We start from the raw sequence: 13457 nt of genomic DNA on the forward strand, positions 1-13457 counted from the left end.
ATGTATCGCATTTAAATTGATAATTTGCATTAATTGACAACACTGAAAGTCAGAAGCCTATTTGGGTTTAGGAATCTAATCTTGACAGAGAAAACATAGATTCCAGTTAGCAGATTAGAGTCTGAGCTAGCAGGGCTAACTTTATACACCCGTGATATTTTTGCCATGCATCCCATTTAAATTAGAACTCTTCATAATATTTAAGATATAAATGATTTCTTTCTTTGCTCTTATGATATTTTCAGACCCAGGCAGAAATTAAACAAGCAAGCTAAGATTTTATATACAGTTCACATTGGCAGAAATGCAATTAGTAACTCAACGCCAGCTTATAAAATTTTTCACAAGCAGAGCTACACATAAAAAGAGTCTACATAAGAGGATTAAACAACATTTTCGATCATCTAGAATTGCAAATGCATATATGATACAAACAGGAAAGACTGTCTACGAACCTGGCCTACCAGTAAAACGATTGGATGGGACCCCTAGATGCCGGCAAAATTGCCCATCCTCCTCGTTGTAACGTGCTTTGCGCTTCCGAAGTGTTGCCTCTAAGTTCTGATCATCACCCTCTACATTATATTTACCAGAAGTGGAGGAGTCAAGGGTACCATAATGTGTCTCTCTAGGATAAAAACAGAACTCTTTATTTCTCTGCAAAGATAGATGGCTAAACTTGCTGCCCTCGAGTGAAACTCCTAAACCAATATCATCTAATTCAAATGCTGAACTACTTTTGCTGCTTGAACACGGATGCAGACATTGACCCAACCTCAAAGACAAATCGCATTCCCTATCTGGTGCCTCCTGGGTGCCTACAGCCCTTTCTATAGCCATTCTGTTTGGAACGTGTTGGAATCTACCATAGGAGAAGTTTTCTAACAGACCAATTCCAGATGGTTCTGGGACTGGAATGACTGGTCTTCCAACAAAGATTGTGTCAGAACAAGTGGTATCTCTGGCGGTCGTTCTTGGTTGAGGCTCTCTAGCTTCATAACCGTAGTACAATGGGTAAACTGAACCCAAGTTCAGTGAGGGTCTAGCTTCCATTGTCAATCGCTGATGATGACGAGCAGAAGGGAGGCTTTCCGAGAAGGGGTAGTTATCTGACACAGGAATCTGTGACACTGCAGAAGTTGTGACTTTGGCATAGTTCAAGGGATTCCCACCAACAGGTTTAGGAGACGCAGGAGGTTGTTGATTTCTTGGGGAAAGGTAAGTCCTGGGGTTATTGTGCCGATCACTTCTGGAAGTTCTCACAGGTTTGCAACCCAGGTTAAGTGCGGCTGTGATCAACATGAAGAATGAACCCAGAAAACCAAAGAAAAAACCCATCAGTGGCTGCTCAAAACTGCTAATCTTCACTCTACACCCGACGCAATGACACATCAAAATAGGATTTTGACAGACACTCAAATGGAGGATCCACCAAAAATGCAAAATGAAGTACCTTCAACACATGGGGGCAAGAGGTCACCCGTCTCGGTGGTTTCATCTCTCCGTATGATTGTGTTCACGGCATCATTGAGGCGGTCCCATAGCGTATCAGGATTCAAGTACTCTGCCTAAGCAAGCAAATCACAAAAAAAAAAATAAGCAAAAGGGGTTTCAGGCAACACAGTGAAAAGATCTAAGAATCCACATTCCACAAGCATTTGCGAAACTAGAAACCTCGGAATTGGCTTTGGAGTACATGATTTCTTCGGCCTTGAGAACAACGACGGGGAGCTTCTCCTGCCATTCCTTGTTCTTCTTGGTCGCGGGGCTGTGGGCGTCATTGACGACCCTAATCAAACACATGGCGTGCAACAGCGTCAAAGGAATGCACATGCGCGAAAAAGGGGCCGAGAAAAAGGGGAAAGGAGAAGAACCCAAAACCTGAAAATCTGCTGAATGATGGAACCTCTGACGGGTTGGTGGCGCTCGCTGTGCCAAGCTCTCCTCACGCACTCGTAAGGCCTTGGCCCTGGGCGTGGCATCTTGGCGTTGTGGAGAGTGTAAACCACCCAACAACACAACACACTATTTCTTTCTTTTTTTTCCTCTCTCTCACTCCAATCTAATCTAATGACTCACTCTCACACACACCAAAACACTGACACACACAACACACGAGAACAATATGGGAAGAAGAAATGGACACAAATAATTGAGAGGCGTGTCTGTCTGTTGGGAGGAGTTTACATACTATATACACACAGTGGCAGTGTTCACTCTCTCTACAATTTACATTACATGGGATGGGTTATGTTGGTTTGTTTGATGGGTCAATTACTACTCTCTCTCTCTCTCTGTTGCCATTCTCATTCCACAATTTGGTTTTGTTTGAGTATAGTAGTAGTACTAGTAGAAGCGAAAGAAGGGGCACCTTTCTTTCTCATTCTTTTGTCTTCCCCAATAATTTAGAGGGTTTACCATTACCATGGCCTTTTGATGTTAGTGTTCAATCTTTTCCTTTGTGTAAGGGTGGGGTCTGGTCACACCTCTTGAGAAAAGGAGAGTGGGAGGGTTAGGTTACTATCAAAAAGTACCTGTATAATAAAGACCATTTAAATTCTCCCCTTCCCAATGCCAATGCCATGCCATGCCCTCACCCATATATTTAATACTATTGCCCCTGCTTCTTTTCTTACATATTTTACATAATTGCACATCCATAGCCATATTCGTACACACCACCATGAACACTGCAAGGAAAATGACAAAACATACCTAATATCAGCTTCGTTATAAAGTAACCCAAGAGAATCCGGTTACATACTCAGATTCTTTTTTTTTTTTTACCCCATGGTTAATTTTTCTCTCACAGTGACATATGCTTTGCTTTTATTCCGGGGACAAACATCGTTGTGCTACAACAGTGCTAGACTCTCGTGCCACCTACAACGTGCACATGGTGTCCTGTGAATTTGCTATTGGTAGGTCATATTTTAAGAAATTAATGTCCATGACTACGTTATGTGACGTTGTGGTGGTGAGCAAATGTGTCACTAGCTTGACCCGTAGTCTGTGTCTATCTAGTAAATAAATAGTGGTGTAGTATTTTATTATTTATGATTTATGAAGATAGGAGTATATATAGATATTTGATATGATAGTATTGTATTGCTCATTGAATGTGCAGTGAAGACATTGATGGGTAAAGGGTACATTCTGCAGCCTGAGCGCTGTAAATAACCCCTTTATGTGATGAAAACAGGCTTTGGCATAAGACTGACGCTGTATGGGCCTTCCCCACTCCCTCATGTCACGTCCACTCTTGACAACGGCTGCACAAAGCCAAACTCCTTTTTCAGTTTTTATGTAAGCCTCGACTCCAGCATCCCACTTCCAAGTCCAACTTCTATCTTTTTTCTTTCGGTACACTAGTACTTTGAAACAAAAGAAAAAGCCTAGTGTTTCTAGTGTAGTGTAGTAATCACTAATCCCCTCACCTCACACTTCCCTCTTTCTACTTCCTACTTCCTACTTCCTTGGTACTTTAAATTCCAAAGTACACACTTCAATTTATATTACATTAAAATAAAAACCATGCCCATGTATCAGTTTCTTCATGCCATTTTTTTTGTCACCATTTTGCTGCTTTGTTTGAGTTATTAAGTGATGATTTTTACTGCGGGAGTCATTGGGAATTAGGACCACAAAAATAATATATACTTTTACCATATGAGCCAACTACTACTATATTAGCAATAAATAATTGTGATGGGTACCAATTGAAAGGGATACGGCTAATCAGTATCCACACATGTACACAACACAGCTTTACTTTACCTCGACCCAGATGAAATATGATATTTTTATTTGTTAATTTGATTTACATGGCCAGGATGAGAGCAGATGTAACAGATGCATCATGCATGTCATATCAGTCATGGTGTGGGTAGTACCAACTTTTGTTGCCTTTCAATTCATTTATGGCGGGGGTATAAGCAAAACAGTACCAAGGCTAAAGACAAATGTCGCGAGGAAAGCAACTTCCCACGCTCTTCACCGTCGCTTCAGGGCAAGATTCTCAACCCAACTTCGGCTAATCACTCTTTTCTCTTTCCAAAATCGACTCCATTTTTTATTTCTATTTCTGTGAAAAATAAAGTTGGGAAACCATGTTGATTAAAGGGATACTGGATTCTCTCCAAAATAAAGTAATCAATCAAGGCCATGCTACTTACAATTTGCAGCAGAGGCCAAAGTTATTTAAATTTTGGAATTTTGCAGTTCCAGAATCATGATTTTAACGTAAATTGTGAGAAACTTGAGACACATTTTGTTGATCTTAGTAATTTTGTGTAACTATCAATAATTTCGTCCACGTCTTATTCTTCAAGTATTCCCTCTTATTTGTCAATTGTGTGTGCATCACTACCTTCATTCTTCTTCTGACTCCCACTATTAAAGCTTATCTTTTTCTTATGTCCCACTATCACTGCTTTCGTTTTCATTAGGTCTTCCCAAATTTCGTTGAAACAATACCACAAACGCTATTTCCCCTATTCTTCGCCTCCACGCTTTAATTCTGTAAATTTAGCTACATGTTGTTCTGGACTGGCTTTAAGCCCACAAAGCCTGAACCACCCTATACACCTGTCCCATAAAAGTTTACTGTATTTATTGTTATATACTTGGATTCTAACGTATTTAATGTATTCATTGCTTAGGAATTAAGTACGACTAATTTATACTCACTTATCCCTCTTTTAAATGACAAAATTATAAATGCCCACAACAATTAAAGTGGACAATACTTAATAATACTTGAATATGATAGCCTAATCTGCCAAACCTTTAGCCCCAACTAGGGGCAATTCTTCTATTCTATATAAAGACTCATATTACTTGGCAATCATGGATAGGATAATTTATAAGAGCTATTTTCTATTAACCCACCAAGCACTGTCAAGGCCCACAGGAATCAAAGAATATAATATATTTCAAATGTGATGAGCGTAAAATTGTAGCAGATTTAGGGTTAAAACATTTTGTACACACAACCAAGCATCATTTTTACCACTGTTTTAGAAGAAGTTAGAGTGAATTTATCTTTATTCGTACTCGATACAAAATATTAACGAGTCGTTTATTTGAATCTAAATTTATCCTAAATAAAATTCAATAATAACGTATGAGAAAAATTTGGATTAATTTAGTTTGTTGACGTAATAATGAAACTTAATATCATATCACTTAATATTACTTAGAAACTAGTTAGAAACACCCCTAATTTGAAGATACTTTACCCAATACCTACTAACAGAGTATATTTATACTAATAATAATGGAGATATTTCTTTTTAGTTTATTTTTCTTTAAGATATTTTTTTATCCCAATAAATCAGTGTTTTAAAACCCGGACCGACCCGGCCGGTCGGACCGTTGGACCGGTGGTCCAGCCGGTTCGAATCTGAAGTTCGATCGGTTATGCAGTCGACCCGTTTCAAACCGGATTGAACCGGTCAATTTTCCGGTTCAACCGGTGAACCGGTGGGTCAAACCGGTTCAACCATTTTTTTTTAATTTTTTTTTTACATTTTTTTAAGGGACCATAAATCACAAAAATAATAATGAAAATTGAATTTCTTAATGAAAAAGCAAGGAGTCTTATTAAATATAACAATGACTACTTGTTCTAATATATTTGTTTGCAATATATACAACTTAAATAACTTTTATAGTATATTATTAATTTTAAATTATATATTTAATAATGCAATATCTATGTAAATATTACATATATTATTTTGTGATATTAATTGCAAGCATATTATATATGTACATATTATTTATATTTTTAATTTGTATTAATATACCGTTTAACATGTAATTTTTTATGTATTTTTTTACAAAATAAAAATAAAAATAATTTTAAATAAGATAGAAAAATTGAAATTTAAAATAAGATATGAATTTATTAAAATTTATAAGTATAAAATATATTTAATATAAATATTTTTTAATAAAAATCGAGTCATGCGGTTCAACTAGTGACCCACCAGTTCAACCTTTGACCCACTGACCCAGTACCTTAACCGGTTCGATGACCGGTCCGGTTTTTTAAACTATGCAATAAACTTTCCCTCTCATAAATCAAATAATTTTTCTCTTTTAAAAAAATAGTTATTTTTAAATAATATATAGTGACACATTATATCGCTTTTCCTTTATTGTATAATGCAAGGGAATAATAAACATAGATTGACGTCAATTGACCCAAACTCGCATAATTATGTCACCTGAAACCTATAAATAACGAAGAACGTCGCTATTTATAAGTACAAGTCTTTCCACTTTACTAATAGCATGTGGCGTGTTAAAAAATCATTTTTTTGTTACTAATAGTAATACAGTAATACTCTACTAAAACATTCACTAAATCGAGTATCGAACTCACTAGCCCAAAAAGTATCCACGCAAAGCAATTAACTTCAACAATATACTTCCATAACTTGTTTCTGTTAGAAATAACGTTCGACAACTGTTTCCTTTCTTGTTCAGCTCCTTCAAAGTGGAAACACGTAGATAAAATATAAACATACCTGTTCCCGCCGTAAATTCATTGTTATCGTTAGGATGACCGCATCCGGCGCTTTGGTAGATTAAAGAGGGAGGGTGTTTATAAACTATCATTAGCCTCGACTCATAAGCAACATGAGACTTTTAAACATATCAGAACAACACCCACCCTTATCTAACCAAATTCAATGGAACACATATACACACCACCTTCACCTAAGCCTAAGCCAATATAATTTTCTTAACACTATACAGTCTTGTTCCAAACAAACTTGGAGCCACTTTGAGACACAGGGAGTTTTGGGTTAGCAATGCTTCGCGTGGTAGCCGTTCAAGTGGTGCATTGTGTACATCATTAACCAAAAGCAATGAGTGGATAAACATTCTACATTCTAGAATCATTATTCATCCGCATGGTGCTCTACATCAAGATCCACCACAACCCGAATTTATATACCAGAGTTGCCCATTTCCATCGCATCGTTAGTCATGTTGCATATTTCACATAAACTAATAAGGCTATGAATGTAAGGAAGAAATAATATTTTATCTTATCAAACGATTTTATATGATTAATGTAGGGCGTAATTTACATTTCTTAAGACTAGTATCCCAAATTCCCAAGCACCTCACATCCACACATATAAGACACGGTCGCTCATAATGATTGAACCGCAAGATACACACGTTAAATGAGTGCGTATTAGTTTTGGTTTTCAACTACAACTTCATATCAACTTTTGTACTTGACAAATCATAGCATATATTCAAAATACGGGATCAAATCTTAAATGTTAAAAAATCTTTAAAGCATCGACAGTTTCAAGTATATTCGCAAGTTGTCCTAGATAGTGGATGTGTAAGATTTGGCAGGTGTAACTTGAATTTATTGGGGGTGATGATACGGGTAATAAAATAATGGAGGGGTGGCAGAGCACATGCTACGGGCCTAAACCCCACATTTGGTCCGTACCATCCACAAAACGGGAAACACATACAACGTTATTGAAAGAATGGACAAGATAATTCCTCCACTGCCACCTCAGGCACATAGACGTGGATAACCATTAACCCCTCACATGCATACAGTGAAACTTGTAATATGGTTACACGATAACAAGTCCGTAATGCATAAGATTAATTATCTTATTTATTTTTATATTATAAATTTTAATTTCCGTTTTGAAAGAGATGATCAATAAAAAAAGTTATGGCTAAATTGTATGTTTTATCCCTCAATTTTAAAATAGAGACTTTTAGTTTCTCCAATTTTAAAAATATAAAATTTTAGATCTTTCATCAAATTATCATCTATTAATTATTAAATTTTAACGTTTATACATATTTAAGTGATGTGACATTTGTAACACTGAATTTTATTAATAAATGTTGTTCTATTAAATTATATGTTGTGGTACTTAGTTGATTAGTTGTTGCCAAATTTTGAGTAGATGTTAAGTTAACTAGTAGTAAATATTATATAAAAAAAATTTTATAAATGGACATCATAAGTTCATTTTTTTAAGAAACTTAGAGAAAGAGTTTACAGAGAGAAACTTTAAAATCATGAGTGACTCTCCTTCCTTCTGATTCTTTAATTGACCACTGATCCCTTCTTGAAGCTGAGTGGAGTTGTTGTGCTTAGATTCAAGCTTGGAGAGTTATGAATAAAAATTCTAAGTGTTGGGCGGAGCTTCCTATGGGGCTCATTTTCTTTTTCCTCCTTCCATGTTCTCTCAAATTTGGAGGTAAGGAAAGATATAACTCAATTCCTTGTTGATCTATGATGTGTATGTTGTTTGAATTTTATTGAATTTGTGGTTGTATTGATTGTTTGAGATGAAAATTTGAAAGTTGTAAGTTTTGATGTTCTTAATAGTAATGATAAGAACTTAGTGGATATTACTTTGCAATGGTTGCATGTGATTTTTGTTGTTGTATTTTAGTTACCTGGAAATTGTACGTATGAATTGGTGCATTGCATGCTTGGATTTCTTGAGTTTCAAATGCAAATGAGTCAAATTCACGAATCTACCAAGTGCATAATCCCTCATTATGTCGAGCGCATCTTCAAGGCATTGGGCATGATATAGGCTAGAGATTTTCTACCTCACTAGTACTAACGCCAGGAGCAAGATTGTAGCGTCGAGTGTGAGTTAGAGGAAAGCTCTTTGACTTGGTCACGTTAGGCGTGGGTTGAATGGTGTTGGACATGGATGTCCTTAGAGCTTTATGACTTAGTGATGTCAGACCCTAGTTGAGTGGCATCAAGCATGATCAAGATAAGAACTCTCTGCCTAAACGACGTCGAACACCAATGTTTTAACATTGGACATGAGTTAGGCAGAGGCTCCCTGTCTAAACGAGGTCGAACATGAGTTAGATGGAATTACTCACACGATTTATATTGTTGTAAGATTCTAGTTTATAATGCATTGATCTAAGATGATGTATAGTGATGTTTAAGTTGCTTAAGTTGTAAGTTGATTATGAATGAAAGTTGAGTTGTAATAGAGTTATAATGTGCAAAAAATCTACAAGTGCATATATTGTCACCAAGTAATTAAAATATCGATCTAAGAGGATCATGTTTTGGTTTGCACAATTATTGTTAATTAATTGAAATGAGATAAAAGGGAAATTTTTGCAATTTGATTTTGATAATAAGTAAAATGTATTATGAGATTAGGGTTCACACAATGAGTCTATACCCATCTAATTGTTTCATTAAGTATTTTACTAAAATCTCTTTAAATATGAATTAATTTAAGGTATTCTTTGTTCTTTTTTCAGGATACAAATGAGTATCTAACTAAATCAACCCATATTATCGTGGTAATTATGTTCAATGAATTTCATTATGTTCTTTGCTAATTTAGTTTATCCTCAAAGAATTAAACCTATTTTTGTGATTTAAAGCCTGAGTATATTTTTTGGGATTTTGATAACTAGGTTCACCTTTTAGTTCTTCCCTAAATATTTAAAATTATGAAAAATGATTTTCAACAATTTGTATGTACAAAATACTAAGAATTTAGTTTAAGAGAAGAAACAATTAAAATATTGAATAATTCAATTAAACAAAAAGATTCTCAAAGGCTAATACCTGATCCAAGAATAAAAAGAGACTACTCACACATGTTCATGATAATTATATAGGGGTGTGCAAAAAATCCAAATTGATCCGAACCGATCCATAACCGATCCGATCCATATTGAAAAATCCGATCCATTTTGAAAAAAAATCCGAACCGAACCACTTTATAAAACCGGTTCAGTTATCCGATCCATTTTTACAAAGTGGATCGGTTCGGTTCGGTTTGGTTTTCTAAAAAACCCGATCCTTATATGAGTAAAAAAGTGGATAACTGCACCGCACCGAACCGATCCAATTTCAAAAAAACCGATCCATATTTTAAAAAAACCAAACCGATCCACTTTATAAAAAATGGATCGGTTAACCGATCCACTTTTATAAAACGGTTCGGTTCGGTTTGGATCGGTTTTTTGAAAAAACCGATCCATGAACACCCCTATAATTATACTTATTAAACAATTAAACATAAAAATGAACCTAAGAGTTGAGAGTGTGAGACTCAAAATTCTCAAATCCACAAGGTAGAAAGTAGTGCAAAAGATGTCTTATCTCTCAAGTCGTCTACTATTTAAAAGTCAGTGAAAACTAATTCTCAAGAGAAAAGAAAATATAATTAAAATAAACAAATGTTATAAAATAGAAAATAAATTGTGTGCCAGCTGTTGTCTTGATGACTTCAATAGATGTAAGGCTTTCTTAGTAAACTGCACAAGCGTGCCATTTTGTGCAAAGGTGTGCCATGATGTTAAAAGTGTCAAAATGAGTCAAATTCAGTGGGTCAACCCAACTCATCATGAGTATGTGATAATCGAGTTAGGAAAAAAAATTATACTGTTTTTGGTTGAATTTCAATCCATCTCACTTAACTTGTGAGCCTAACAAATTCAAGCCTAAGTGAGTCGGCATGACACATTTAACCCATTGCAATTAAAAAATGTATAAAAGTATATATTTTATTTTTATGTAGTTATTATTATTTGAAATTTCAATTGATATTTTCTTATGTATTTACATTTGAATCAATGATAAACTTAACTTTTTGATATAAAAAATGATAACTATTTTATTTATTAAAAACAGGAACATGTAATTATTTTTTTTGTTTTTTTTCTAAATCTGGTAAGCCAACCCACCTAACCCACAAACCTGTGTGGGTTGATATAGGTTAAAAATTTTATAGCTCACCAGAAAGTAAGTCAGATTGGATTGACCCATTTAAAGCACCAAATGTGGTGAGCTAACCTGTGTGAGTCAGGTTGACTCACTTTAACACCTTTATTGGTTGCCTTATGGTTTGCCATTTGGCAAAGGGTTGAAACCTCTAAAATTTGTTCCCCTTCAAGTCCATGGTGATTAATCATTCTCTAATGATTCATGTAATTCTAAAATTCCTCTTTTTGCATCAAATATAAACATTTTTGCCTGATATATTTATAATAAAAACAACCCAAGTGTAATAGGCTCAACAAATAAAGAGAAATGTGCAATAAAGAAGACAAAAACAAACATTTATGTAAAAAAAATCAAAGTAAAAATACTTCTTAAATGTCCATAAAATGTGATGCATCAAGTTGTATGATGGTAAGATGTGTAATGTTAAAATAAGTTGTGTTGTGAATGTTTGATGCATGTAGTTGTGTTGTGTTAATTGACTTAAGATTAAAGGAGAGATAATGTTTTGAAAAGATTAATATCCCATTGTGAGGATATGATGTTGTGGTGCTCTGAGAGCCCAATTATTGAAAAACTTTTATTGAGTATAGTTATCTCTTGAAGTGGAGTGTTCCGTCTCCTTTGGGTTGTAGACCCCTAAAATTGTCCGGGTCAGAAATAAAACTCGAAGACCCTCAAAGATCGAAGGAAAGTCAACCAGAAGGACTCCTAGAAGACCATAGGATGGCTATCTGTAGGTTTAGAGGTCTTAGAGTAGCTTAAAATAAGGAAGTGGAGGGAATGAAGCCCAATACGGCCGTACTAAACTTAATACGGCCGTATTGAAGCTTCAACACGGCCGCAGTGAACTCAATACGGCGTATTAAAGTTTCTGAAACTTCAATACGGCCGTACTGAAATCAATACGGCCGTATTGAAGCTTCAATACAGCCGCAGTGAACTCAATACGGGCGCATTGAAATTTCTGAATTTCAATACGGCCGTATTGAACTCAATACGGCCGTATTGAAGTTCAAAAATTTCAATACGGCCGTATTGATTCCATAGCCCGTATTGCGCCTGTTCCCTATAAATATGGCGTCATTTTGACGTCATAGGACACTTTGGAACATAGTTTCAACCCTCTCCTTGAGTATTCTGGAGTTTTTGAGCAGTGTTCTGCCCTAGAAATCACTCGGAGAGTCGATCCGACGAAGTTCTTGAGCCCCGAGCCATTTTGCTTGAGGATCGAACCTAGTCGAAGGGAAATCCTCCGGATTTCCATAGTTAAAATTTTATAGGAAGGGAGCGAGCGGGCTTGTAGGGGTAATTTAGTAATTCTACACTGTTATTTTAGAAATAATCTGTCATAGGGAACCCGAAAGGGGCGCTGTGGGGTGCTAACACCTTCCCCACGCGTAACCGACTCCCTTACCCGACTCTGGTTGTAATGGCCGAAGTCGATTTTTGAATCGATTGCCTTATCCCTTTTTCCAATGTTTTGAGTAAAACATTGGTGGCGACTCCAAAGAACCCTCCTTTTGCGAAAACCACTAATCCATGGAGGGTCCCGCTTGGGATTAATATGGATTGGTGAATCATTTAATAAAACTGCTCGTTTGACAAGGTCTCAGTTTGAGAATACGTCATTCTAGCAATCCATATTTTTAAACAAATAAACGAGTCCAACCATCCTTCGCGAATGCCGAAAGCCCCGTTTCGGGCCGGTGGCGACAGATGGCGACTCTGCTGGGGAAGCTTCGAGAGTCAGTCCCATTTAGTGACAGATTGTTTTTAACAAATAATAGTTGAAAATTACTTCGTTACCCCTTGCTTGTATGATAACATGATTTATTATATGGCTTTAAATAACTGTTGAATGTTTAAATTCCGCAATTGTTTGAAATACAAACTGTACACAAACCTTTGCACACAACAGTTCCCTCTATACCCGGGGCATGAGTGATTAACCATAGGGAGTGGATGTTAGTACGGCCGGTTGTCGAATGGGTCTATAGGTGCCCGTAGACCGTTGTCGGAAAGCATCACTCAAGGTGATAACCATGAACTCGAGTCCGACAGTGCGTTGGAGCTTTCCATCGACTTACGACGAGAGGAATTGGGTCCCTATAATGGGGGCACCTTGGGGGCCTCAGACCGGTGAGAACAGTTAGATCCACCTTGAATATGCACTTTTCTGCAGGATACCCCTACCTCGTGATTCGCTCGTGACTGTTCGTGGATGAGTGAATTGTGTGTGCATTTTTTATGTGACATTGTATGAGCATATATTTGCACCTTTTAAACATACAACATTCTTGTTTACAATAAAAAATAAGAATAAATAGGAATAAGAATCTTCCATTGCATGGTGTTAACATCTACCTTCATCACATTCATGTAGGTAGTTTCCCTTTTCACCCAAAAAAAATACAAAAAACAAAATACCCAAAAAAAAGGAAAAAAGGGTTATTTATCCAAACCAAGCAATATCATGCATCATCTTAGGGACATCCTAAAAACATGATAATGCTTAGTTGAATAAACACAATGCATGCATATTCATCGCCATCATCTCATATCATGCATTCTTATCAAAGATCATGGAGGGATCTAGGAGTCATTCATTTCATACATCCCTCCCAATAAATCATTAATAAACATTAATAAAAAGAAAGAAATAATCGATGCGTAT

The 13457-nt window shown here is 36.1% G+C and overlaps 1 protein-coding gene across 1 annotated transcript; it reads right to left on the bottom strand.

Moving 5' to 3' along the window:
* Positions 1 to 258: 258 nt before the first annotated feature.
* Positions 259 to 2450, bottom strand: LOC109809361 (uncharacterized). The gene is made up of 4 exons (XM_020372643.3): positions 1882 to 2450; positions 1675 to 1789; positions 1454 to 1568; positions 259 to 1289 (listed from the first exon to the last, which is right to left on the bottom strand). Exons 1-4 carry the CDS (start codon positions 1980 to 1982, stop codon positions 448 to 450), a joined length of 1173 nt encoding a protein of 390 aa, XP_020228232.2. The 5' UTR covers positions 1983 to 2450; the 3' UTR covers positions 259 to 447.
* Between the last annotated feature and the right edge of the window lie 11007 nt (positions 2451 to 13457).

The sequence above is a fragment of the Cajanus cajan genome, chromosome 5 (assembly GCF_000230855.2).
Source record: "Cajanus cajan strain Asha chromosome 5, NIPB_CcT2T_4, whole genome shotgun sequence".
Classification (NCBI taxonomy): Eukaryota; Viridiplantae; Streptophyta; class Magnoliopsida; order Fabales; family Fabaceae; genus Cajanus; species Cajanus cajan.

What these genes read in the sequence shown, in the direction of transcription:
- LOC109809361 (XM_020372643.3), bottom strand. Translation starts at nt 1,982, where the DNA reads ATGCCACGCCCAGGGCCAAGGCCTTACGAGTGCGTGAGGAGAGCTTGG. An exon ending in ATCATTCAGCAGATTTTCAG is followed by an intron (nt 1,790 to 1,881) that starts GTTTTGGGTTCT and finishes GTGTTTGATTAG; the next exon opens with GGTCGTCAATGACGCCCACA. An exon ending in CTTGCCCCCATGTGTTGAAG is followed by an intron (nt 1,290 to 1,453) that starts GTACTTCATTTT and finishes TGTTGATCACAG; the next exon opens with CCGCACTTAACCTGGGTTGC.